Here is a 27765-nt window from a genome sequence, read left to right as displayed (position 1 = left end):
ACATGGAAAGAAAATACTCTTCAGTTTGGGAGAACTTAAGGAAGTTGCCTACTTGGACCTTAAACTGTTTTCCAGATTCAATTATACTGCAACAGTCATTGCAAAAAGGTTTTATTACAACAAATAAGCTACTTGAATGTCAGCTACCCCTAAATGAGATTAAACTGATCTCAACATCAACAGGAAGAGGCAAGCTTTCTTTACTGTATAATATAATTGTAATTGTCCGGAAACCTACCTTGTGAATTTTAAATAGAACCTCACAGAGGTTATACATTTTTTCAGCTCGTACCCAGTCTAGTGTGCTTACCTATAATATCAAAATACAATATTAAGAACAAATTCTTCTTCATTCTAAAATCATTTAAAGATGAAGAAAATATATAGATTTCACCAATCATTATTCTATCTTTAAATATAAGCAAATGTTAACTACATTTAATATCTAGCATTTAAAAATACTGTCAAATAGCATTCAGTTTCTTCCAGAAACAGTATCTACATGAGTTTTACTATAATTAAAATATATGATATAATTAGAGAGATTTCTTTTCCATTGTTACTACAGCATGATGGAAACCTTTTTGTAATCTCTGTGGTGAGGTACATAATAATATTTATTTTTCACTGTGCTAACATAGAGAACCTTCTCAAAAACAGAGGTATTCTGCTCCATATCTCAATTTAATAAAAACCTTAGCATCAGCAGACCAAGATGTGGTCCTAAATAAGGTTTGAGTTGACATACGGTAGGGCACCATTATCTTAATATTTATATTAAAAACAGAAAAGGATTATGTGACTACAATATTTGAAATTAAAAAGCTTGTCAGCTGCGCACATAACAATGAATACTAATAACTGGATTTTGTTTTCTTTTGGTTTTGTTGTTTTATCTTGTTCACATTATAGGCTATTCAAATTTGACAGTTGGAATGATAGGTGAAGACTTTTCCTTAAGACTAGGTCATGACATACTGTGCTAATCTATTTTCTTTTAAAAACAGAATCTAGCCTAGATAGCATAAGGAAAAGAGAACCCATGCATGAAAAATATCAGGGAAATACACATTGTTTTAATTACATGTTTTAGCGCAAAATTCTAACTTGATAAATTAATAGGAATATCTGTATAGATTTATAAAGAATTTGAGTAAACTGAACTCTGAAGCTTTTAGCACAAGGAAATCAGTGTTTTGGTAACTGTTCTAACAGTTTGGATGCCTTAAAATACCAGGGAAGATGTAGCTTGGTTTGTTTCCCCTCCCTCACTTTCCAAAGGAAGAGAGCAGATTCACTCTCTCAAAGTATTAGCTATAACAAAATGTGTCTACAAATCATCTCGGTTCTATGAATAGAAGTTAACCAGGAAAGAATGGTGAAATTCTTTACCTGATTATTTCAGTGTATATAATAGCATGAATTTCAGCTATAGTACATGAATCTTGCTCATGTTGTTTCACATGAACATGATTTATATTTTTACTTTCAATGGGATCATCTTCACGGACTCTAAATCTCAAAGGTTCAGAAATTGCATTGTAATACAATGATGATATCATTTTATCACATCACAACAACACCGAAGACAATTGTGACTTCTACCGGTTATCAAACTGTATTTCTCTGAGGGCCCTTGGAAGAGTAAGGTAAACTCGGAGCTAGTTTCTATCTAATCTTATCTGCTTATGTTTTTTTCACATTAATTTGAACTAATGAACATTACCATTAGTCCTCTTTCATATGCTTTTCAAAGCACTGTTTTAGAATTTACTTGAATTCTGAAGATGGCAATTATCTCACCTAAATTTAGACAGAGGTGGTATCTCACTTGATTGTTAATAACATCTTAAAAAACGTAAAACCAAATTCTTAGAAATTTAATTTTAATTTTTGTTAACTGGGAAAGAAGAAAACAGCCCTTACAGCTCCCTTCCATAAGATTGACGAACAGACCTTGGAAATTCTTTTTATCTTCAGTCATTGAAATAAAGTTTATAACAAATTCATAGTAGATCTTTAACTTCTAGATGATTGGATTTAGTTCAGATGAATCACGTACTGCAAAAGGAACTGAAGACCTCTACAAAAAAAAGTTCTGCCACCACTTATTTTCAGGTTATAAAGAGAGTCATACTTCAGGGTTCTCATTGTGAAACTTATATATTTTAGTAGTCAAGTGGGAAGAATCACTTGAATACAATGCATGCAGTAAAATATGCAAATACACTATGTGTATATATTCTGATATATAATGAGCAGTTTCTCCTTACAAATTAAATCTCACAGAATCACAGAATTGTAGGGGTTGGAGGGGACCTCCAGAGATCATCTCAAACCATTACTTAACAATAACTTTCAAAGTACTCAATAATACCCGAAGGAAATTTGCCAGATTTAAATCTAAAGATAATTGTCTTAGAAAATTAATTTAAAGCATTTTTAGATACTATACTCGTCATCTCATCACTAAATAAGATGTAGGATTTTTTAGTCATACATTACTAATTTTTATTTTTTCCATTAATCTTTTCCTTCACGTAAGGTCTATTCAATATTTTATTTCAGGTTTGCTTTTTGCTAAGAGTAAGAAATCACAAAAGATTAGAAACAATTGGAATTGAGGAATTGTAAAGCTAATTCAAAAATAAACATTATACTTTTTAATATGTTCACTTACACAAGTACTGTACACCTTTTCTTGATCCTTACCATATGGAAATATTTTTTAGTTTGACAGCTGATGTGAATATAAAATCATTAAGTAAAATAAAATCATTAGAGGCCAGATTGGATGGGGCTCTGGGCAAACTCTGGCCAAAAATAAGTGTCTGATTAAGTGGTTGGCAATCCTGCCCATGACATGGGAGTGAGAGAACTAGGTGATCTCTGAGATCTGTTCCAACCCAAGCCATTCCATGATTATATGATAAATAGAACAAGCTTTAGCGTACCATTGTCGACCCTCAAAGGGGATCTTCATGCTTCTTACAAAATAAGGTTTACAGCCTAAAATGGTAGTTAGTTCACTATTTGATCTGATGTTTATGAAACATAATTTAGTGACATGTTCTATAATCAAGAACAGGTGAGATATGGCTTACATTTGCTTTTTTTTTTTTTTTTTTTTTTAATTATTATTCCTGTAGATTAATTTGGATTGTTGTAATTCTTTTGTGCCACCAAGGATGGGAAATGGTGCAACTGCTGTGCTATTAAATTTTTTTCTGAATGCTTCTGTTTTCTCCTTAATACCTTTGAATTTCTTTCATCTTTTGACTCTCTGTAACCTATTATGATATTTTCAGCAGAGATAGCTAGTAATCATAGATCACAACCAGCACCTGTATAAGCCAGGATTTTCTTTTTCTGCGTACGTCAAAAAAAGACCATCATATCTAAAGCCAAGTGAAACAATCTGAACAGCATGGTGTGCAAGGTCACCAGTACAACATAAATGACATGCTGAGAAATCTTACGGAATGGAAACAACAAAGAGATACTGGAACCCAAAGAGACAGCTGACATTAATATGGTTTCCACTATAGAACCACTGTAGTATGCTTAAATTTAAAATGCTGTTGTCAGTGGCTGCACATGATCACAAATGATTATATAATTCTAGTCAACTAATAAATCTGGAATCAAAACACTCAGAGGACCAAAGAGATAATAAACATGAAGTAGGATACAAAAATAGGAATCTTAAGTTAAAATTTTAAGACCATGGGAGACTGAAATAAACACAATAAACAGTAACACTTACAATAAAAACAGTTACAAAAATGCTAATTATTCAATTAAGTACTTTTTAGTGTGAGTTGCTTGTAAGCACCTCATGTTTCCTAAACAAGCACCACAGTGGACTTAAGAAACTACACCAAGCTATTCAAATCTTCTAGTTTTAATTAGTTAAATCAAGTAATCTCAGCAAATATTCCAAATATACTTTGGTTTAGATGTATACATGATATTTTTTTTCTTAAAAAACAATTTAAAATAGGATAGAGAAAATAAATTAAACGCATATTCCACATACAGGTAGTAAGCAGCAAACTGGAGGAACACTTATTATCTAAATAAATTCTGTAGTGAAATTTTGTGAAACCAATCACAAAAGATTTGCTTGTTCATTCATACATCAGCACTAAGGATTATACAATGCATACAGAAAGTAATGGGCTGCATTTAAAAGAGTATCACTTTTCAAAAGCATCCAATCCACCCAGAATAACAAAATTGTAGAGGTAAAAGGTGAAATACTTCTGGGTTGATGGTAGTTTATTTCACTGCCCTCTTTAACAATGGGAAAAAATTAGCCAAATATAACTCTTAAAAATTATGAACAGATTAAAAAAAAAATTACACATGAAAGAAATGGTCATGAGATGAACTGTGATACAGCAGTATAAGATTCCTAAAGATGTCTAAACCAACTAAAACTAGATGCTACAAAACACATGCCAAATAGCAATCAGATCCTAGCAAGGAAGTGAAGACAAAAAATAAGAATTAGAAAGTTAACCAGAAGCATCCATAGTGAAGTCTATGCCCCACAACTCATTGCCACCACATTCTTGTTAATTCACATTCACATTAATTCATACCCATACATTTATCACATATTCAATAAGAAGAAATAATTTCCATTTTGTGGAAATCAAAAATTATATATATATTTTAAGTGACAAATTTGAATGATGCTTCCATTTCTTCCAGGGTATAAATTCAGAACCTTTTCAAGATATGAAAATTGGCAGAAATTTGTCAGATTTTTGTTAGAATGAATTAAAATACTGCTTGTATATTAGCACTTCCAAAAGAATAATTTCTGTTCGTGCCATGGTATTGTTCATATGTGCATTTTCAGAAGTATGTCATATTTCAATTATAGCAATCTGTAAACTAAGTCTGCAAGTTTTTAAAATACAGTTAGATAATCCACATAGATGATGCATAAAAAACATTCTCTCATAAGCAACATTTTCTTGACATTTATTTTTATTATGATGCTTCCATATTTTTAGAAGAACCATCTGAGACACTGTTGAAACAGGTTATAAATAGAATACTACATTTGATAGATTCTTTCAGATTATAGAATTGACATTTGGTCTATGCTTCTCTTGATTTTTGTGCAGGGATAACCACGTTTCTCATCCTTAAAAAATAAGAATTCTTAAAGAAAGTTAGCAGCTGTATTTCCACTCATGATCCCCTACATAAGAAGGAAAAGAGTAAAAATCATACCAGATCCTTTCATAATCAGTTGAAAACTTATGAGTAAAGGCATTATAACTAAACTATACGATTTGCACATCGTCTACTCTGCATAAACCACAGTGATTCACTACATTGATTCAGCACACAAACAGCAATACAATCAGAGCAACATCTCTGAAATAAAACATAATCAGAAACTCTTATCTTGTAAAGATCAGACAAGTTAAAATATTTTATTTTTGTGACAGAACAATCCCATATTTAATCTTTCATTCATAATAATAAAAAAAAGCAAAACTGTAGAAGAAATAATAAGAGAAGTACAATTGAATATCTCTAAAAATGGTGAAGTAGTTCTCTGCATGGTTTTGTTTGGAGACCTATGTCTCCAGCTATAAACCTGGGATGTGTTAGAGAACTGGTGTCTGGGTGCAGTATTGACTGGCAGCTGCTTGGGGGTGGTGGGAACAGCGTTTGGCAGGGCAGGGTCTCTCCAGTCAGGGTCTATCCCACCCACCACACTTTGATGGATTGACCCCAGCTTAGTACCCATTCTGCTTATCACTCACTAACCCCCACCTGAAGAAGGAGTAGGTAAAGGGTAAAGCAAAATCAAGAAAACTCATAGGTTAAGACACTTCAGTAAATGATGGAAAGAGGGAAAAAAAGCAATCACACTCCAGTTCTCCATAAACAGACCAGTGCTAAGTCAATATGCAAGAAATGTGTGCTTTTTTTTTCTTTTTTTTTTTTAAGACAAAAAACCTGTTTATCATTTTCTCATTTCATATTAGTTTAAGGCTTTGTGTGATTTCTGCTCTTCAAATGGATTGTAGAAATCAAATGAAAATTCTTTCATTGACATAACATATGGGCAAAAAATAAAGAAATAAAGAAAAAAACTCCACAACTTTTCCTAAGATGTACTTTTGCATTTTAAAGAGTCCTATTACTTGATCATTAAAAAGAAAAAAAAGGATTGAAGTTAATAGAAATTCCTAGATTTAGAATTTCAGTCAAGAGAAAATGTTACTGATAGTTTCAGCCTATAAGGTTGAAGAGTACATACTTAAGTAAGGTAAATTAGATAGCACAGTAGTACACAATGAGATTTTCACTGGATCAGCTGAAGAAACTGGAAATTGAATTACCTTATGAGCAATAGAATAAAGCTATTTAATTGAAATTGATTCTAATTTCACATACTGTTCTTTTGATTTGTTTAAAGCAATGGCACTCTGGAAGGAAAAGATTAAAATAGACTATGTGAAAAGTAACACATCAACCCCTTGCCTGTATACAAGATCCAGATCCATCTACTGTTAGTATGGATGTATCTTCTCTTTAAGAAAAGAGTGACTAGCGACTCACTACATCTATGAAAACTAAAGAAAAGTTTAATTAAAAATGTTGGCTGTAACTAGCTGAAGAAAAATTGATCTTAAAACCTTTAAAAAGTAAAACCACTACATTTCCTATTGGGAATTCTTTGAGCTATCCAGACATGATATATTTTCAGAAGACCTTGAAAGAGGTTAAGTAGCTAAAGCTCATTAAAATTAAGTGGAGTTTACAGCTTTAACTTCTTTTGAAATCTCATCTGACATTCACTTGGTAACAAAAAGCAAACTCAGATAATAACAAATAGGTTTCCATTTACAATGGAACTGTTGCAAAACATACTATATATTTTTTTTACCGGTGGAGTACTGAAAATGTAGAAGGATGAACCCTTCAGTGCTAGAAACTTGAATTTGTAGAGCTGAGATGAATCAGTTCCTTCAAGTCTCTCATGTACCCATCCCATATGAATGACCTGTAAAAGAAAATAATTGAAGATCAAAGATCTATGTTTTTCAATGATATATCTGAATAGGTTAAATCTTTCCACAAGGAAAAGTGGTCATCTTAGTGAGAATGTATCATTTTCTTCATGCTTTCCTTCCTATCACTATCACACTCTTGAGCCCCTTAATCATGTCAAAAAGACAAATCAGGTCAAAAGCCCTCAAAGAAGCTTTACTTTTTCAGTGCAAGTTGTCTGAATCTTGCTCCTATCCCAGGTAGTGAAATTAACAGATCCGTATATACTGTCTGTCTACAACAACTAATGAGAAAAGGTGGATTTCACAGGAAAAAAAAAGTAATTTTCATAAAATCAAGTGTTCCAAGACAGTGAATCTGTCTACATTATGAGGTCCATAGTTACCATTTTAAAAGTCAATATATGTGTTCCACTTGAGCCAGCAGAAAGGTGTACTGAAACAGTCCAGCCAGCAGTTTATAAACCTACATATAGCGCAGTCAAATCTTGGACATAATAGAATTTCAGTTCCTTAAACCTCTAAAATACATCTGAGTAAGTCACTAGAGTTATCTGAAATCTAATAGATTTCTGTATGCTTACATATGTCATTGTTAACAAAGGGTCTCTGTCACACTAATTGTCTTACGGTGTTTATATATGTTTTATCTCATGACAGTGATTTATATTCTGCTGGAATTAAATGTCAACTTCATCAATTAAAGAAGTTTTCTCTAACAGTATTACAATATGTTTCTTTATATTTCAGACAGATTAATCTTAAGAAAACATAAAATTAAGTAGGAGCACAGCCTTCCTTTCTGAGGGAAATGCAAATTTCTGAAGGTATAATGCCATATTGTGGCATTAGAATATTATGAATGTAATTTCTCATGAAAAATGACAACCTAAATGTACACAAAATGAAAGCTGAAGTGTTTAAGAGGAGCATATTACCCTTGAAACAGGTTACCCTAGATTGACCAACCTGGATATTTAGCTACTGCTGAAATCTTTTCTCATTTTCAATTAAGGATACACTTACGAAAAATACAAAAATATAGGGGCAGAAATGTCATAACGCTTGTGAATATTCTGACTCTATGGAACACTGCTGGAAGTCAGTGGAAATAAAGACTGGAGAAAGTATTCATTAAATCACATGAAAGCCTCAGCATTTGTTCTATGGATACATTATAAAACAAAAACAAAACCAATAACTAAAAAAAACAAAAACAAAAACAACTCCAAACAACTCAAAAATGCATTTTTTATTGAAAACTTGGTGTGTGTATATGCAGCTACTGCTTTAGAGCAAAAAAAGTTGAAAAAATGATAGGGAACAGTTAACAGTATAGAAATACATTCACAGTTTTGTATCACATATTTCACGATTTCACATATTTATTTTTCTAGTTATTTATTATATCAAACTAATAGCTTTTAGCTATAAAATTGTTTAGGAATAATAATATAGATCAATATGTTGATGATGACTATGTCTACTATACTCTTCTGAGCTCCAATGTTAATGTTTTAAAAAGTTCTACGAAATAACACGATAAATATAACACTCTTTACAATTCTCACTTTGCTATTTTGTAAATCCAATAACTCTCATCAGAATGTTGCATCTGTACTAGTCAGTAAAGGTTTAGTAACAATAAAGGCTTAGCAACCAAATGTTCAGATACTTTAACATTTTAGCAAAATATGCCCCGGTATCACTGATAAATCACTCCAAACTATAAGAAATCACAGAATCACAGAATCTGAATTGTAGGGGTTGGAAGGGACCTCTAGAGATCATCGAGACCAACCCCCCTGCCAAAGCAGGTTCCCTACAGCAGATCGCACGAATAGGTGTCCAGGCAGGTCTTGAACATCTCCAGAGAAGGAGACTCCACCACCTCCCTGGGCAGCCTGTTCCAGTGCTCCGTCACCTCACCGTAAAGAAGTTCTTGCGCACATTTGTGCAGAACTTCCTATGCTGCAGTTTCCGGCCATTTCCCCTTGTCCTGTCTCCACACACCGCTGCAAACAGTCCAGCCTCACCACTCTGCCCCCCACACCGTAGATACTTATAGACCTGGATCAGGTCCCTTCTCAGTCTTCTTTTCTCAAGGCTGAACAGACGCAGTTCACTCAGCCTTTCCTCATAGGAGAGATGCTCCAGGCCCTTCACCATCTTTGTGGCCCTCTGCTGGACTCTTTCCAAGAGATCCCTCTCCTTTTTGTAGTGGGGAGCACAGAACTGGACACAATACTCCAGATGAGGCCTCACCAGGGCAGAGTAGAGGGGGAGGATCACCTCCCTCGACCTGCTGGACACGCTCTTTTTAATGCACCCCAGGATGCCATTGGCCCTCTTGTCCACAAGGGCACACTGCTGGCTCATGGCCAGCCTGTCATCCACCAGGACACCCAGGTCCCGCTCTGCAGAGCTCCTCTCCAGCAGGTCATCCCCCAACCTGTACTGGTGCATGGAATTATTCCTCCCCAGATGCAAGACTCTACACTTGCTTTTGTTGAACCTCATCCGTTTTTTTTCTGCCCAGCTCTCCAGCCTGTCCAGGTCTTGCTGAATGGCAGCACAGCCTTCAGGCGTGTCAGCCAATCCTCCCAGCTTCGTTCTATCATCAAACTTGCTGAGGGTGGCCTCTATCCCCTCATCAAGGTCATTGATGAAGATGTTGAACAAGACTGGACCCAGCACTGACCCCTGAGGAACACCGCTCGTTACAGGTCTCAAACCGGACTCTGCACTGCCAACAACGACCCTCTGTGCTCTGCCAGTTAAATATTGCTTTTATCAGCATGATAATATAATATGAAATAATCCTGAGAAAAAACAACTATGTCCAAATCGCAGGATCCAAACAATACGTTATTCTCCTTTACATGCTGAAATTCATGATTGCTGACTTGCAAATGCATGCAATTCATTAATCTGTATAACTACTAAATAATTTACTGACTACATTGAGAAATAAAAGATTTAGCTCACTATTGTTTTTCATTTATCATTATCATCACTGCCATCAGAATCATCATCTTTTAAAACAGCATTTGCAAAAGAATTCCACAATGTCAAATATAAAAACATAGTCGTGGATAAAGTCTTCAGCTTGACCAGGCCATTCAACAAGCACCATATATTAAACCAATTACATGACTCATATTGAAAAATATAATGATATATCTAGCAACAAGCCAAAAATTTACATTCTATGTACTAGATCAGAATTTCTTAGAAGTTCTTAGCTGAAACTCTGGGCAGGATGGTATCTGAAAACTGCAACTCCATTTGTCAGGTGTATTTTCACTTCAAACTGTGTGTCATATTCTGATACTGAAAATAAAATTTTTAGCTTGATTCATCTAGTTGACAGGAACCAAAACTTGGCCTGTAAGCATAGGTCTTATGTACCAACCGTAATGCAAAAATCAACCATAACCTTCTTTTGACTTTCTTACACTTAGAGAAAGGGTACTGAATTTCTCTAACTTGAAGTAAAAGATTTCTTTGCAATGAACATGTTCTTTTTGCCAAAATTTTCCATCTGCGAGATGGGAATAATATCCTTTACTTACTTTATAGATTTTGTATGAAGACTCTGTCACTCTTGTATTCTTATCTATGACTGCAAGACGTTGGTAGCAGTGCCAAACATTATAGCCATGATTTAGTGTAGCACTTAATCTTCTACGTAATTCTCTTGAAAATGTATTTAGCTATCAACACAGAATGCATTTTTTTATTAGCTGCAGACATACTTTTGGGCATGTGCTCTAAGTTTTTTGCTGAAATGGAACTGCATTATTATTTTTATTAGTCACACAATACTGTGATCAGTCTTCCTGCAATAGATCAGAATCAGCTTTAAAGTTGATTCTTCACATCAAAAAGAGGTGGTTTTCTTAACTACTAACATCCATAAAGTGAATGTTAAGTTGTCCCAAGGGTCGCTTGTAGAATCCCTTTCAACCTCAGACAAAAATGAATAATACAATAAATAATACAATAACACATCCTCTGAATTAGATTCTGGGAGAATTCAACCTCTTTCTGAGGGAATGGTTCACTGAACTATTACAACATTCTAATATTGTATTTAACTTCTCATTCATCTAAATTCTTATGAAAAAATACATCAATATGGAATAAGGTAACCTATACTTCCTCAAAAACTAAACACTACTACTTCAGTTACATTTCAAATACACTGCTCTCTATTTAGTCTGCTTAATGGAAACAACTTACAAAACTTCAGTTTCAGGAAGAACTTATATAAAAATAAAAAAACAGCAAACAATGTATGATCAAAACAAACATTATACTAGAACCACTAAAAACATTGAGAACTTTTTTTGTTTCTAAATGTCATTATAATTCCCAAGAAATATCAGAAAATGATCAACAGTTCTTCACTCTTTATTCCCTTAGGAACCTTTACTGAGCTTTGTCCTCATAGCTTGTGGAAGAAGGAAATAATTATATACTTCATAGTAGAAATAAGAAAAAAACAGACTGCTAATTTGTGTCTTACAAAAGAAAAAATATATATATATCCACAAAAACAGGTTGTGCTACTGCTCAATGTTATTTTAAAAGAATAAAACACCCATCAAAAATCTTTTAAATTACAAGATTGAAAAAGACAATGGAAAAGATACTAAGCAGTTTAGGTTTTTCTTCCTACTGAATAGAAAATACAGGAATATGACAAAACAGAAAATTAAAATGGAGAGAACAAACAAAAGCACACTATACAGGTATATGAAGGGGAAAACATGGTAAAAATATCTAGGAGGAAAAAAACATAAAGAAGATACCAGATGTATTGCTTGCCCCATCCCTGGAGGTGTTCAAGGCTAGACTGGATGGGGCTCTGGGCAGCCTGGTCTAGTATTAGATATGGAGGTTGGCAGCCGTGCATGTGGTAGGGGGTTGGAGTTTGTGGTTCCTTCCAACCCAAACCATTCTATGATTCCATGATAAGAAGAAAAAAAAATGTTTTTAAAATTAAAGAAGGAAAATAGAATTTCCTTTATCAGAATCAGTGTTTGCTTAACTTCTGCATACATATATACATTTTTAAAAATGCATTTTTTTCAAATGGAAATAGCACACACAAAAAAAAAGTTCTGTTATTTGGACTGAATTCTGACATTTGAATTTTCAATGAGTAATTAGGCATTATACTATGAACTATACCATTCTCAGGACAGCTTTCACCATTCTATTTCCATACTACATAATCAATTTAAGACTACTATCTGATTCTGTATGGAAAATTACCCACAGATCATCAACGTATTATCAAGTTTCTACTGTGATCTAATATGAATAAGAAAAGTTCCTGTAGAAACAAAATGAACAACAGCACTCATTATGAGGAGACTTAACAAGTCAGTAATAAAATGTAATCCAATTCTAGCAGATAAATGGAACTTATTTATGCTTATTATTTTCCTACAGCAATAAGACATCTCAATGCAGTAATGACTGCAAACTTAACGTGTTACATTTAATAAATCCATCAGTACCTTTTGTATATAGTACTTATTGTTAAATTGTTACAAAAGACAAATGAAGCCTAACAGTCAAGAGGGAAATAAAGAAAGTCAAGTAGATCTCTGATGTATGAAAAGTCAAAACAGATGGGTACACTTGTATTATTAAAGTGAGATAAGAACCTACCACAGATGCCAGCTTGGCCTGCAGATCAAGAATCAGTGTTGTTCCCTGTTGCATCACAAAACAATACAAAACTAAGAAAGCAAAGAGAAGTACATCTTGAGATAACTTAGTAAATTGTTTATAGTCTTTTTGAAAACAAGTGGTAGAGCTTGTTTTGAAAAGAACACATACTGGAGTGATGACTCCCAGTCACAAGCAGTATCCCCCAGAGCTCGGTACTGGGGCTTCTATTTAACATCTTTATTAAAGATCTTCATGAGGTGATTGAGAGCACCATCAGTAAGTTTGCAGTCGACACCAAGTTGGGAGGGAGTGTTGATTTAGAAGATGGTTGTTATTTAGGGTAGTATGTTTAGGTCATGGTTGGACTTGATGATCTTTAAGGTCTTTTCCAGCCTGAGCGATTCTATGATTCTGTAGAGGGAAGAAAAGCTAATAGATTTCCTGTATCTCTATGACCTTCTCTATCTGTCTTTCACATACATAAAGATTATTCAGAGTCTTATGTGTAGTGATAATTAATTTACATCTTTACTTGTTTTAATAAGGAGGCAGTGAGTCTTGGGGCTGATGACACTAACTATATTCATAATAGTCGTCTTGCTCAGGTTAGGATCCAGAACACAAAGCTCACTCCTGAATGCAATAAATGGCATTTGAAAAAAATTCTTTCTGAGCACTACAGACAGTGGTAAACCAATAATGTATGTACTACAGCTCCGAGCAATACTGGCCCAACTACTGATCTGAGTTCTGTGGCCCTTCTACAGTGCACAGTTGCCTGTCATGTGAAAGGAATGCCTGATGAAAAGCAGGCAGCATGCAAATCAGTTTCCATGACTAAATATCAGTTGTATCTGTCCTGTGAGCAGATGTGAAAAAACAAAATGCATATCTCTACTCAGTTGAAAATATTAATCTATTAGCCTTCTGTCAGACATCAAAATAGCTCTGTTAGAGCCCAGATTTTTCTCTTTGACAATATATAAGGGTCTTTCTGGAAAGAAGAGCCACACAGAATTACAGAACAGTTTTAGTCTGAGAGGGGTCGCTGGAGGTCATTCAGTCCATTATCCTGTTTTGTAGCCAATGTAAATAAGTTTGCTCAGCAACACGTTCATTTGAGTTTTAATTATCAACTTATAAAACATATAATATATGGCATAATAATTAATATGATTTGTTTTTTAATATCAAACAAAGATAGAGATTCCATAGCCTCTCTGAGCAACTTACTCTGGTGTTTGATGAAATTACCAGAAGTTTCAGTACTTGAGCACATTCACACCTCTTTTTGGGAGACTGTATTTGTTTAAATACTTAGTGATCTAGATAGGAAAACATTTGAGTTCTCTCATTGAATCTAGAGATCAAGAAAATGGCTATCAGCAAAACAAGACCCAGATTTTTAAAATCTGTTAGATCCAATTATAAATCCTTTTCCTTTCAGTTCAATCACTTAAATTTTATGTCTGTGATATCAAACTGCTGAAGTTTTATCTTGACCTCTTAATACTGTACTTTCCCCCTGTCTTTTCCTGTTAGTTCTTCCGGTTTAGTTTGTCATTTTTATGGACATCATTTCACAGAGTATTTCTGCAATTAGAATTAATTTTACGTGAATCGGAACATTCTTTTACCTAATTAGATTTCATTCTTTATTCATGCTGCACAATAGTTCCTTTTCTCACTTCAAAAGCAACATTCATATCTCAGCAATATGTGGTCAAATCTTATTTAACTATCATGATCCTCCTTATTCTGTATTAGCAGATTTCCAGTTCTGTTTGCATTCTTGTATTATACTAAATCAGTAGGACTGTTTGTGTAGCAGGAGCTATCTAAACTAATTAAAAATGGAAAATTCATGTTCTCATGCTTTTGGTCCTATTTTTCTATTTTATATCTTAACATATTACAACAACTAGAAAGTATACCTAAAAAGCTATTCCCTTTTTCACCAAATACTCAAATTGTTTCTTCTGCCTTTTCGGAAAAGGAAAAAAAAACTTTGAAAACACAGGTACTGCAAAAGTGTCTTCAAAGAAGAAAACTGATGAAAATATAGTCTTAGGTTCCTTTTACATGTTAAACAATGAAATAACAGTTCTACTTAAAAGTCTGTTAAAATAATCTTAATTGGAGAATCATTCAGAAGGAGGACTGAACTGACAGTGTTAATCCAGTGAAATAGTTTTATAGTTCTATAATATTACTTGGAAAAGCAATGGGTTCTAAAAGCTGCAAAGAGACACACTGCCAGAGAAATCACAGAAAAAGCTTAATGTTGGAAGAAGTAGTCTTCATTAGGGCAAGAAGCACTACTGACATGCACTTTTTTGAACATTTCAACTTAAATAGGAGTACATTTCCTTCATTGAATCTATTCTACATTTTTTAGAATCCAATGTTTAGAAACTTCACAATTTCAAAGAAAAAATTAAGATAAACTATTTCATTAACATAACACACACCAATTGGAAAATGTAAACACTGTGGAAACTGAGAAATGTGTGTATTGTAGACAATGTGCCACACTCCACGAAATAAGTTCAGAAACACAGTTGTATAATTTCTTGATTTGTTCTGGAAAGTCTGGCAAATTTTGCCTACCTTTTCATCTGCAGCAAGCTTCTCTCAAAAATAAGCAAAATAATTATTTACCCCACAAAGGTACTACATAATAGCGAACTGATAGGTTAAAAAGTTCAAGTGCTTTGAAGTGGTACTTATCTATTAGAATAAGTTGTATTTTCAGTGAAAGAGAAGAGGTCCAAGAAAAATCTTTGAAGCAGATCAAGAGAATTTCACTAGAATTCTCTTGCACAGCTGACCTCCCATGCAAAAGAAGTTAAAACAGCCACCAAGGAACATCTCAATTGTACTTTAAGTGGTTACTTTATGCTTGAAAGAATTTAGTTCTGCTGTCTTTTTACAGTTGCAAATTACAAAATTGTCTGTAAGAATCTAACTTCTCCATACTAACAGTTCAGACTTACTAATTTTATGAGCACATTCTACACTTTTAATTGATCTTACAAGAGTATATGTAGGGTTCCTTTTAACTTGCAGCATGAAACCAAGAGAAAATGTTCATGGCATACCTGGGACAACAGTTCACAAGGAGGAATAATGGGAAAACTCTCCATATTTGAAAATCTCTTTACTCAGAATTAAGACCACATAGTATCAAAAACATAGGGGAAAAGAGGCTTCTGATATTCCTTGCCTTTTGTACTTGCTATCACTAAGCATTAACACTCTTGAAAATTTCATTTATATCTCTGTGCTCTGTTCTTTAAGTACCAAAACCCCATTTCTTTCAGTGTTTCCACATAGGTCATGGATAACCTCTGGTCAGTATTTTCAGTATATCATCACATGCAGTATACCTGCCAAGGCCCTACAACAGAACAACTTGCTTGTCTTGAAGTAATTTAGTACATACAACCTTGAATGCTTGCCTCTTTTTCCAAAGCCACAATGGAGACATGGTTGTGGAAGATGGCCAGCCTGGACTGACATTTAACTGACAAGGTAATACCTTGGGAAACTGTGGAACATTGCAGACAGCACAATAGGAAAATCGCCTGGCTGCTCAAGCCCATGGCTAATAACAATGGGATAAACTAACAGGCCAGATAGATGAGTAAGATGTCTTAGGAATTCTACTTGGGTAAACAATGTCAAAATACAGTAAAAAAGAGTACAAGCTAATTAACAGTGGAGGTGGTATCACAGTTTGTAGTTGAAATACCCAAAGAAATAAGAAAAAAACATAAAAAATAAGGACCAATGAATATATTAAAATTTAAACAGACTTTGACCAGCCTTTCTTATATCTCCAGGCCTCAAAAGAATAAACATCATCAAAAATTTCCTCATAGTGTAACTTGAGATTTAGTAATTTTTAAGGTCAACTTAAAAGCCTTTTAAGAAGGCTGACTTCTGATGTGCTGTGTAGAAGACAAACATTTGTCTTTGTCTTTTTCTAACAGGTAAGTTTTGTTACCTATCTATCCCTTGCTGAGGCATCTTAATCTATGTCCTCTAGTCTTTCCTCGTCACATGCTGTGCTTTCATATATGTTGTTTCCAGATTTCATTTTTTGTATAATTTCTGCCAGAGGTCAAGAGCGAGCTCATGGTTTAGACAATTGTCTCTTTACTTACTGAAGACATTTTAGAAATATCAAAATAAAAAACAATGATCCAAACTTCTGTTGGTTCAATTAATGCACAACTGCATCCATTGCAGGTCTTGGCTCTGGTTGTGAAGGCCAGTGAATAGTTCTGGTGAAGTATTTCTGCGGTGAAAATACTGGATTCTTCCAGTGCTCTAAATTATTGACTTCTATAAATACTGAAAACCTTATAATCACTACAAAAGAGAAAATGAAAATACACATAGAGAGAGTTCACCTTTTCCTCCATCTGCAAAAATTGAAACAAACAAGACAAAAGACATCACAGGAAACAGTGAAAATCTGTTTTATACCATAAAGACTATATTGTCCTGGTTAATATTTGATCAATATTTTCCTATTTCTACCAAGAAGAAACTGTATTGTTTTAGTGGAAGACAAGAAATGCTTCTATTAGTTTTAAAAAGATTAAAAAGAAACAGCAAATGAAATTTAAAAAACTACTCTCAGAAGTAGTTTTTCTGTACTAAGAATCACCTAATTTACTGTTTCATAAAAGGCACACAGCAATCTAGCAATGTGTCTCTTACAAAATTGAGTCCCCATTCTAATTGCCTGCTGATAACACAGAATCAAGTGGTTTCAAGTCTCTAGAGAACTGTCATAAATTGCATCAGGCAGAATCAAAAGTTACAGTACTTGGAAAATGGTGACTGTAAACATGCTTCATACTCAATAAAATAATGCACAACCTGGCTCAGCCCCCCTTTCTTCTGAGATCTACAGAGGTTATATAGCCACTTGGAGCCACAGCTTTAGCTGAGCTACTTACCAAATAACTTAAATTTTTATAATACCTGTATACCTGTTAATACTTGTACTTGTGGACAAACTGGCACAACACAGGCTGGGGTAACTCTCCATACAAGGGAATAACCCAGTGTTTGTTTCTGTCAGTCCTGTCTCAAATATTCAAGCCTGACATTAAAGTTCTGATTCTGTTTTGTTATTCTCATACTCTGCACAGAAAAAGTGAGATAAGTATTACTTAATTTTAGGCACTTACTGTAGATGCTAACCTAGGAGGTTTCTCTTCTAGCGATGAAAGGAAAGACAGAAAAAAAGTTTCCTATAAGGAATAATTTAAAGAAGCAGTACCAAGTTCCTCATATGAATAACTCTGGAAGGGGATAATTTTCTGCACTGAGAGCCAGTTTACGGAGACTAATCTGCTAATTCAGGAAATCAAATGTCAGGCTGTATGACTGTCCTCAATATTTTTTAAAAAACAAGGAAGAACACGTCATTTCATATTCAATACTTTTTCCCCTACCTTTCGTAATCAACAGTTTTTCATACGGACTTGATTAATAATTAAAAACCATGGCAAAGAGATCAATTAAATGCTTCCTTCTTATACAATGTAGTATTTATTTTGGTTTGGGGACAATTGCTGACTATCTGCCATACACAGAATTAAAGAGTGCATTTTTTTTTCAGGTGCATTTTTTTTCGAATACTGACACAAATATAAGAAAATAACATCATGTGTAAGAACATGTCAATAGTTAAATATTTCTAATAGCTTCTAGAAAAGTACGTAAATTTACAAGTACGTTTTACAAATGACAAATCAGTGACATATAAAAGAACATTCAATCTGCCATGCTAGTAACAATTATTTATTTATTCCCAGTAAAAAGCATTTTTGACTCAGTTTTTAATATCTGCAATAAAATTCTATAATAAATTACTTTAGTAAAACATTAAATATGGAAGATACTTTGCATCATTTTCAGTTTTTAATCCATAAACCAGCATTTTTTAGAAAGTGCAAGGATTGGGCTCTTTCTTCCTGAGTAATGGTTCAATGCCAGACTGATGCTGTGAAAGCACATATAAAGTGAAAATTTCCAATAAAACCTTCAAAGTGTTTCCCAAACTTACAGGATTAACCTGAAAAAATGCTAAAATTACGTTTTACATAGTAAAAGAAAAAGATCTGAAGTAAGAAGGCTTCCCAGTTTGATAAATTCATTTGAGACTTCGGGACATTTGACTAGCGGGAACAGAAGAAATAGCTCACCAGGCTGACCTTTAGAAGTCCCAGACAAAAGGATGATGGCAAATATGCCATCTGCACAATATGACATGTTCAAAGCAGATTAGATCCATAACTTGTTGGCTAACTGTGCACTATGTGAGATTGAAGCACACGCTTAACTTGTCAGACTCACTGTGATTATACTACACACAAACACACTTGGTGCTTTCCAAGGTACAGTTGTAAGTTACACTGTACCCCTCTGTCATGTATATACATCATGTACTAAGTAGAATTTAATTCAGAACTTAAAACCATAGAAAACTTTCAGCGTTTGCTAATGGCTTACTGCTAATTTTACAACTTAGCAATCATCAGAAAACGTGGATAACATAATGAAAGTCTTACCTGGTCTGAGGGAGAAGAGCATTTATTTGCCATTTTCATCTATAGAACAGAGAAGCAGAATACACAGTTATTAATACTGTAAAGTGTTTCTGTGATGCAGCTAGCACTGGGACAGTTACTAAACACTGCATTCACTTCCAAATAGTAAGAAATTTAAAAATTCCATGCATAAATACTACATTATTGCTAAGTTTATAAAACAAAAGACTCAAAAGTTTTCATAAAATCCTTAATAAAGATATGCATTTTTGAATTTAAGTTTTCCACTCTGTGTAAAAATATTATACTGTACACACCTTACTTACAGCATAAGACATGATTAGAGATGAATCAATCATTACTTAGAATTTCCTCTTAGTTTACCATTCAGTATAAATTACTTATCTTTCTTCTTGTTTACTGTTCAGATTAGAGTTAGTCTGATTTTAGATTTTCTTTGGCAGATACCATTTGCAGAGATGAGTGGTGGGCAAACCCTGGCAGATACTCTCTGATTTACGTGAAGTATTAGTAAGTATACTAATAGTATGGAATCTAAAAAGAAGACTTAATTAGTGGAAATATACATTCCTCTACATGCAGGGATAAAGACTGCAAGAACCAGAAAGATGATGAGTACCTCCAGTGACATTGTTGGCCTACGTTATAAACGGTGAAAGCTTTATGATAAATACCAAACGCTACAATTATGCATGGGAAAAGCTACAATCGATACAGGAAAAGAGCAGAAGAAATCCATAATCTTGTCTTGTATCCTGGCAATAGTAGATTTGTAAGATGAAATCTGGGGATAAGCAGAGCATGTTTGCAGTCACGTAGTTCTCAGCCTTCTTGCTTCCTTGTTCCGCCAGGAAGAGGTTAAAAATAGGAAAAGCAGTAACACTTAAGGGTGAAGATAAAGACAGTTTAATAAACAAAGGAAAAAGGAAAAAAAAGAAGTGATCCAAAGGCAATCTCTCAGTGTCTGCTACAAGCAACAGATGTCCAATTAGTCTCCCAGCAGTTATGGAAGAAAAATCACCCATCTTTTCCCACTAACCCATACTTATTGCTGAGCACAACATTGATGGTATGGAATATCTCCTTCATCAGTGTAAGTTAGCTGTTCCAGCTATGACCCTTCACAGCTTCTTGCCCACTCCTTACTGAGGGTGGTTCAGATTGAGAAAAAGATAAATCCTTGATGCCCTAAAGGCACTGACTAGCACCAGCCAAAACACTGATATCAACACAGATTTAGCCACAAATGCAAATCACTGCACCATGAGGGCTGCAATGAAGAAAGTTAATTCCATCCAATCCGTGTCCTGAAAATATGCATGGAAGCAGCCAACAGGCTTTGTGTTACAACTAATTGCAGAGGTTTCAGGATGTGCCAGGGTTTGCTGGAATTCTTGTGGGCTCTCTGAAGCTGTTTAACTTGTTTATCGATAAAATAACAATATACTGACCACGAGACTGTTGCTTATTTGGTTTTCACAAAGTACCATTGTGGAATGTAATGATATATACGTACACATGCACATGTAACTAATAGATGGTGATAGCAAGCAGTTATTTTGCATAGAGTAAATTATCTATGACTGCAAACAAAATGGCCCTAGAACAAAACATGAAGTATAAGAGGAGTACAGGACGACAGCAGGAGCCTCTACTGTACACAGACTAAAACCAAGGCCCTTGGCTAGATGAAGTTATTGGTCAGCCCTAATCCATCACGGTCCATCAGGACTCCTTCTCTCTGAATATTTTTCAGCCTATTTATATTGAATTGAGTGGTCAAACAGAACAGGCATGCTGATGAGAACAGACATGTGGGGCTAACTGCACCTCAGGGGTTGAGTTGGCCAAGGCTGACCTGCTGGGACCCTGGGGCAGCTGCCATGCCTAGCTGTCACCCTGTGCTGTTGGGAGAGCTGATCAGACTCCCAGAGGGGCCCCACCATGCTCTGCTGCACCTTCCCACCATCCCAGAGGAAGAATGGGAATAACCACAACAGACATAGGGAACTGCCTGTAGTTCATGTGCACCATAGCAAAGACAAGGACAAAATGAGAGGACTGAAGTGGGGCTTCTGGCATGGCTCCTCGCAGCTCTCACACACAGCTCTGACCACAGCAGCTCAAGCCATGGTCCTGCATGGACTTGGAGCCCTGGGGAGAGGAAAAGGTAGAAGAGCTTCTTGGTGCTCTCAGGGCCCTGACAGTATCAAAACAGTGGGAACTCAAGAACCACACTCTGTAATGTGAGTATTTGTACAGGACATAAGGAAAAGACACCTGAAACACTGTAACATCAGTAAGAATACCATAAAACAATGCTCAACTTCAGCTACAGGTGATCTCCAGTGCTTCAGAAACAAACACATGCACAAAGTAACTACACAGGAGTCAAGCTACACGCACAGAAAATATTATTTCCTTGTAAGTCAACTCAAAGACATCATAAATATTACAATATAAACCAGTGCAGATAATCAGAACTAGTGGAGATCATATCTCTTTCATCCTCCTCTACGGTTCAGTCAAATTACTTCAGCACTCAATGTAACAGGAAGAATTTTGCTACCTTGCTTTTATTTTACTATGTTCCAATAAGCCTGGAAACCTAAGTATGAGACAGGACATGCAGTTTTTCTGGTGAGTGAAGGAAGAACATTCTCATCATCAGTCCAGATTCCTTCTGGTACAGGAAGCAATGCTTCCTATTCCACAGTGTTTCACTGCACAGCCTTAGCTCATTCCCCTATTCAAAGCAGGGATGGCTGCAGCCCTAATGTAACTGAGGGGAGCAGAAAGATCCCCTTCTGCATCACGTTACATCAGGAGGAGAGAAAAGTATGCACTCTCCACTTTGCAAGGCAGCAAGTGCTCTCTATATCCCTGCACAACTGATGCACTTAGACAGGAATACAAATGGAATAGGCAACACCTTGCAGGGACTGCATGAGTTTTCAGCACTGCAGTGTAATAACTGGAAACATCAGGAGAGGCTAAAAACAAAACCTTGGATCTTCAAAGACAGCAGGCAACTTGGAAGCATTAAGCAACTGTAATTACTACACTGTTTTAAATGAATACATACAGGGTAGGAACGGAATGGGGATGAAATCACTCAGAACTACACACCTAGATCTAAATATCTCCCAGGTAGGGATTTATCTCACTATTGACAATGTTAAAAATAATAATAATAATAATTTTACATCTGATATACTATCTTTCTAGTCAGCAGAGAGAGAGATAAAGATCTTGACAGGTACCTACTTCTTCTTTTCTGCCTCTAAAAGGGTTGTACACAATTGCTTACTGTTTGTCTAAATTTAGGTGATGAAATTCCTATCCTTATTGACTTCCCTTTATAGTCTCAATGGTTTGATAAGTAGCACTTTCAAACACGATTTTCTGAATTTAAAATTAAAAAAAAAAGGCACCAAGAAAAAAGTATCATATTTTCATCCCATCAGTAAAACTGTTTGTAGTACTACCGAGACAGTCAAATTTTTATGTTGCTTCCTGTGTATTATAGACATTCAAGGATTTTATTTCCATCTGTATTTATCACACATATTATGTGTGTATGTTTAATGAAAGGAAGCCATCTGCCCTCTTTCTTTTTATATGTAAGTTTAAAACTCATAATTCTTAAGTCAGAAATTTCTCTGTACAGTGATAGAATGTATCACTTATATACACCTGCACATTTAGGCATAGCAGAAAGTGTTTAAATACTACAACACGTCTTTTAAAAGAGGCAAATATTCCTGTCTTCCAACCAAATTTTAAATTTCTACCATCCTCCAGTGAAGCTGCTGGAATTATTTACAAAAACTATAAATACTGCTCACAGTGGCACAACTGCGTCTTAACTCACTCTTTTACCTGCTTGCAAATTACTCATCTATTTGTGATTAACGTACTGAAAAATAACAGCTTTAAAATATGCTGAAAAAATAGAAAAAAAACTTGAGAAAGTAATAAATTTTATATATATATATATATATATATATATATATATATATATATATATATAAAATAAGTCTTTTTAATGCAAATGAACTGACAGCATTAAATTTAGGATCATAGAATCACCAAGGTTGGAAAAGACCTACAAGATCATCCAGTCCAACCGTCCACCAAACACCAATATTTTCCACTAAACCATGCTCCTCCACACAACATCTAAACGTTCTTGAATACCTCCAGGGTTGGTGACTCTACCACCTCCCCAGGCAGCCCATTCCAGCATCTGACCACTTTTTTGGAAAAGGTATTTCTTTTTTTAGGTGGCTTTTTTTTTTTTCTGTTTGAAAAAAAAAATTAAGATCCATGAGTAAAGCTTTATTTGTTGAATAGCTGGCTACCTGAATGGTGCAAAGCAGAGGGAGAACTTATTCTAAAGAACTCATGTAAAAATCATCCCCAGCTCAGCACTGCCACTTCATCCTACAAAGAACCTTCTAAGTAAGCAAATAAGAACAGGAGTGAGAAGCAGATGCAGACTGAGTTGTCTCCTGTGCTTTTGAATTTGGCAGTTTCTGTTTTCAATCTCCCCTCAGTTTCTTCAACTATACCTCCTCTTGCGAGAAAAGATGTGCATGAAGAAATAAATATGAGGTTCTGATTCACCAAAGGTAAATGTGGAAAGCTTGGGGAATACTGAGAAGCTTGGGGATTGAAACACAAATGGCAATGATGGGGAAGATTCATGTGGGTGTAACAGCATGTGAAATACAAGAATATGAACAGACTGGTGAATAATTTGGGGCAAGGGTTCTTAGCAAAAAGCAATCCACTGCTTGTATTTCTGTTATCAGGAGATTTCCCTAGCTGAAAGTACAAGGCATTGATCAATAAGCAGGGCTGGAAAGACACCCTTACCTCTTTCACTGTGTTGTAACATTCCCCGTGCTTCTGCGTTTTATAAGAACTATCTATCTCACAGCTTAGTACCAGAATCATTATTTCTCATCTACTGATTAACTCTTGCTAGATATACTAGCATCCTGGGGTAGCAACCTTACGCAGCAATGACTCTCCACATCTTCATTATTGAAAGACAATTTCTCCTTTCTATTTTATCCCCAGATAGCTTGCCTTTGCAAAGAAGTTAGATGTTTTAGTACTTCAAAAGAGTAGTCTGACATTAGCAGAAGTGTCATGTTTCAGTAGTTATTTTTATACTGCCTACAATAAGGTTGTCTTCTGGCATAACTGGGAGATCTGACAGAGAGCTAGCTGTTGTTGAACAAGACTGCTAAGTGGCAAAGTGGCAAAATAAATTATATAGAGAAAAGTGTGGCATGAAAGAGAGGGTGCCTGGCACTATGAACAATTTAAGAACTAAAATTCAAAACGAAATTATTCAAAATGGTATGCAAAAGTACATGACAAATGTATATAAAAGAGTAGCATTAACAGGCATAACTGAATTAAGAATGATTAAGCTGCAGGCAGACTGGATCAAGTCATGAAATGAATATTAGCAAAATCTAAAAATGAGCAGAAGTAAAATAGAAGAATAGAAAATATTGTTTAAATACTTAGCAATAGAACTAGTAAGAACACTGGCATTCTTTATGCCAACAGTATCAGTGAGAAGGTCCATTGTGATTGAGCATTAAGCAAATAATTAATGTGAAGATATAAAGGCATGGGACAATAAAAATTTTTTAAGTATTTGGAAAACAATTGAATTCAATGTCGGCAAAATAAATAAATTAACTTTTAAATAGATAAGGGATAATGTGAAGTAGTTTTTCAACAGGTAGTGATTCTCTTCAAGGACTACAGGATAGATGCAGAAGGAAAAAGGTAGGAGGAACTTCAGATTTCTTAACGATGATAACAGCAGTAACATTTTGTGAAATGATAACAGTGAGGTAATAAAAAGCATCCAGAAGACTAGAACACTATTCCAAGGGCCTTGCCGTTTTTGCTGTGGTGTCAAACACTCTGTGTCCCTTGCCCCTTAGAGGTGGGGAGCAGACTCTTGCTGTATTTTGCTATACACTTAAGGTGCACTCCAATCTCATCTTCTTGATCTTAAAAAAAGTAGTTTGCAATGAAATAGATACTATTATGCTATTACACCTCCTGTTTTGATTATTAGTAATTAAAACAGCACAATGTGCAGACCAGTCCAGTCACAGCACAGGCTACACATGTGACAGAGCCTGTCAAGCGCTAAATTGAAGAAATTTACTCTTTTCTAATGTGATTTGTACAGACTTTATATCTGACTGAGAACAGTGAATGCATTAATTTTTCAAGTTTGAAAAGAAACACACACAACAGCTTTCTTCCCTGAATGGCCACTTAGAAGAACACCAGGTGGACTACTTTGTTTACACAATTCATTATTGTGATAGATAATTGAGAGGACCAAGAAAAATACTCAGTACAAAAAAGAGTATTGTTGCTGACAGGTTGCAAAACCATTAAGATATTGTGTCAGGACACACTCTACTGGGCATAGCACATTAGGAAAATAACAGACCCTTCCCATAATAAAATCTGCTTATAGCTGCTTTTTACTGATTTATTCACCTATATCCTTAAAGTGGCATTTTCTCACTTTAGAAAGTGAAAGAAACAGAAATGTGATTAGGAACTATAGTCTGGAATTGCTCTAAAAATATTCCCGTATAATTTAGAATAGCAGAATTATCAAATACCAATATCTATAATTTATAAAGAACATATCACAAGCAACTGTATTTGATTTTGTCAAATATATTGACTCAGTAATTGAATGTTAAAAAATAATTAGTTTAATAAAAAAACTATTTTGGTCAAATGTGATTACAGGTAACTTTAGGAGACTAGAAAAATAACTTCTATTTATAATCTGGTTTGACCAAAGATTTATATTGAAACCCAATAAAAATTATACAGAATATAATTTAAAGAACTAAGCAACAATTACTCTAGAATAAAAAGTATCAACTAAAGATATCTATCAGATCATCTAAGCAAAATTACAGTCTGAGCACATCTGGAAAAAAAAAAAAAAAAAAAAAAAGACTAAAACCAGTGCAGGCATGGAGAGCTGCACACTTCCTTTCTCATCATTGATTTCTACCATTTCAGAAAGACTGAAATATATTTCCAATATAGAACATGCTTGAGTTGCCTGTTTAACTCTATAATTCATTCCAGGATCTTCAATAATTTCTAGTTGTTCTTCCTTGGAATAATAATGTCCTGTCCAAATAATGATTTTCTGTTTCTCCAGGGATTATTTAATACTTATGCTTGCAACAGCAAATGCCACATATAAATTTACAGCCTTAACTTACACCAGGATAAGCACCCTTACGCTTTTGCAGAGAAGGATGAAATAATGCAATTTTAAATAACACAACTAGAAAACTTACAGAGGTAAAAATACCATCTCCCAGTAAGCCACTATAAGTCGCACTTCACTAGCTTCTATTCTATTCCAGCTTCTAGCTAGAATTTCCACACGCCTATTTCAAAATCAATACTCATTTTAAGAATGTTTTAATTACAAAAATATAAACACAAACTATTTGGCCATTTCTAAAGCTCTGTGAAATGACTAGGAAGGATCCATATTTTTCCTTAAAAAGGCTTTAAAATCATAGTTAAAATCTGAATTTTTTTACTGTTATTTGTTTTAACATAACACTGCAAGTCTTGAAAACTTCTTACTACTTCTGATTGATCAGACAACCACTTCCTGGTGTTTAATTTGTCCTTTTCCTTCCCATTAGAACACATTTTATATGTTTATATGTTGTATCTTACGTGTGAATTGTTTTCTGCCCTTGGAAAATTAGATATAATTTTACAACATCACAGACAAGAAAATATGCAGAAAGTAACATACATTTTGCAGTGTCAAATCACTGATGTTAGTTGATATTGCTCTCAGCCAGTCAGCACTCTCCTGGGCTGTATAAAACTGAAGTATCCCAGTGCTAACTCCATCGAGTGCCAGCACTTCAAATGCATTAGATCTGCAGTAAGAAGAAATATATCCATAAAGGAAGATATGTCAGTTTTCTGAAACTGTCCAATATTTCTCAGTGTCTACAATATCTTAACAACTTCTGAAAAGTCTTGAGGTTTGAATTTACAAATCAAAATAAAGGCAACAAAAAGAAGGATAATAATGGACAGTATCAGGAGCAACACATACAATAAAAGCTTTATCTGTACAAGCATCTATATGTGCTGATTATTTACTTCCCTTAAGTACATAGACTACATTTATTATTTCTGAACATAGGGTATTGTATTCAATAAGTATGCATTAGATCTTTTTGAACAAACATAAACATTATTGAAACCAAAATGCTTTTTCCTCTTTATTGTGTTTTGGTTTCATTTGCTAGTAGCATATATGCTGCAGCAAACTGCCTTCTCCAGTTTTAATGTCTATGATTGCTATATTTTCTATATAAAAATCT

General features: G+C 34.6%; 1 protein-coding gene across 1 annotated transcript in view; it reads right to left on the bottom strand.

The window, feature by feature from the left end:
• SNTG2 (syntrophin gamma 2) overlaps window positions 1–27765 on the bottom strand; it is a gene marked incomplete at both ends in the record, with an annotated part of 235978 nt that overhangs the window by 33482 nt on the left and 174731 nt on the right. The window contains 4 exons of the mRNA XM_079532539.1: window positions 239–310; window positions 6923–7039; window positions 19328–19366; window positions 27183–27312. Coding sequence (XP_079388665.1) covers window positions 239–310; window positions 6923–7039; window positions 19328–19366; window positions 27183–27312 — 358 coding nt within the window. The remainder of the gene's footprint in view (window positions 1–238; window positions 311–6922; window positions 7040–19327; window positions 19367–27182; window positions 27313–27765) is intronic.

The sequence above is a fragment of the Tetrao urogallus genome (assembly GCF_951394365.1).
Source record: "Tetrao urogallus genome assembly, chromosome: 2".
NCBI classification, from domain to species: Eukaryota; Metazoa; Chordata; class Aves; order Galliformes; family Phasianidae; genus Tetrao; species Tetrao urogallus.
The sequence above is the reverse complement of the archived record's forward strand: the minus strand, read 5'-3'. Positions and strand labels throughout refer to the sequence as shown.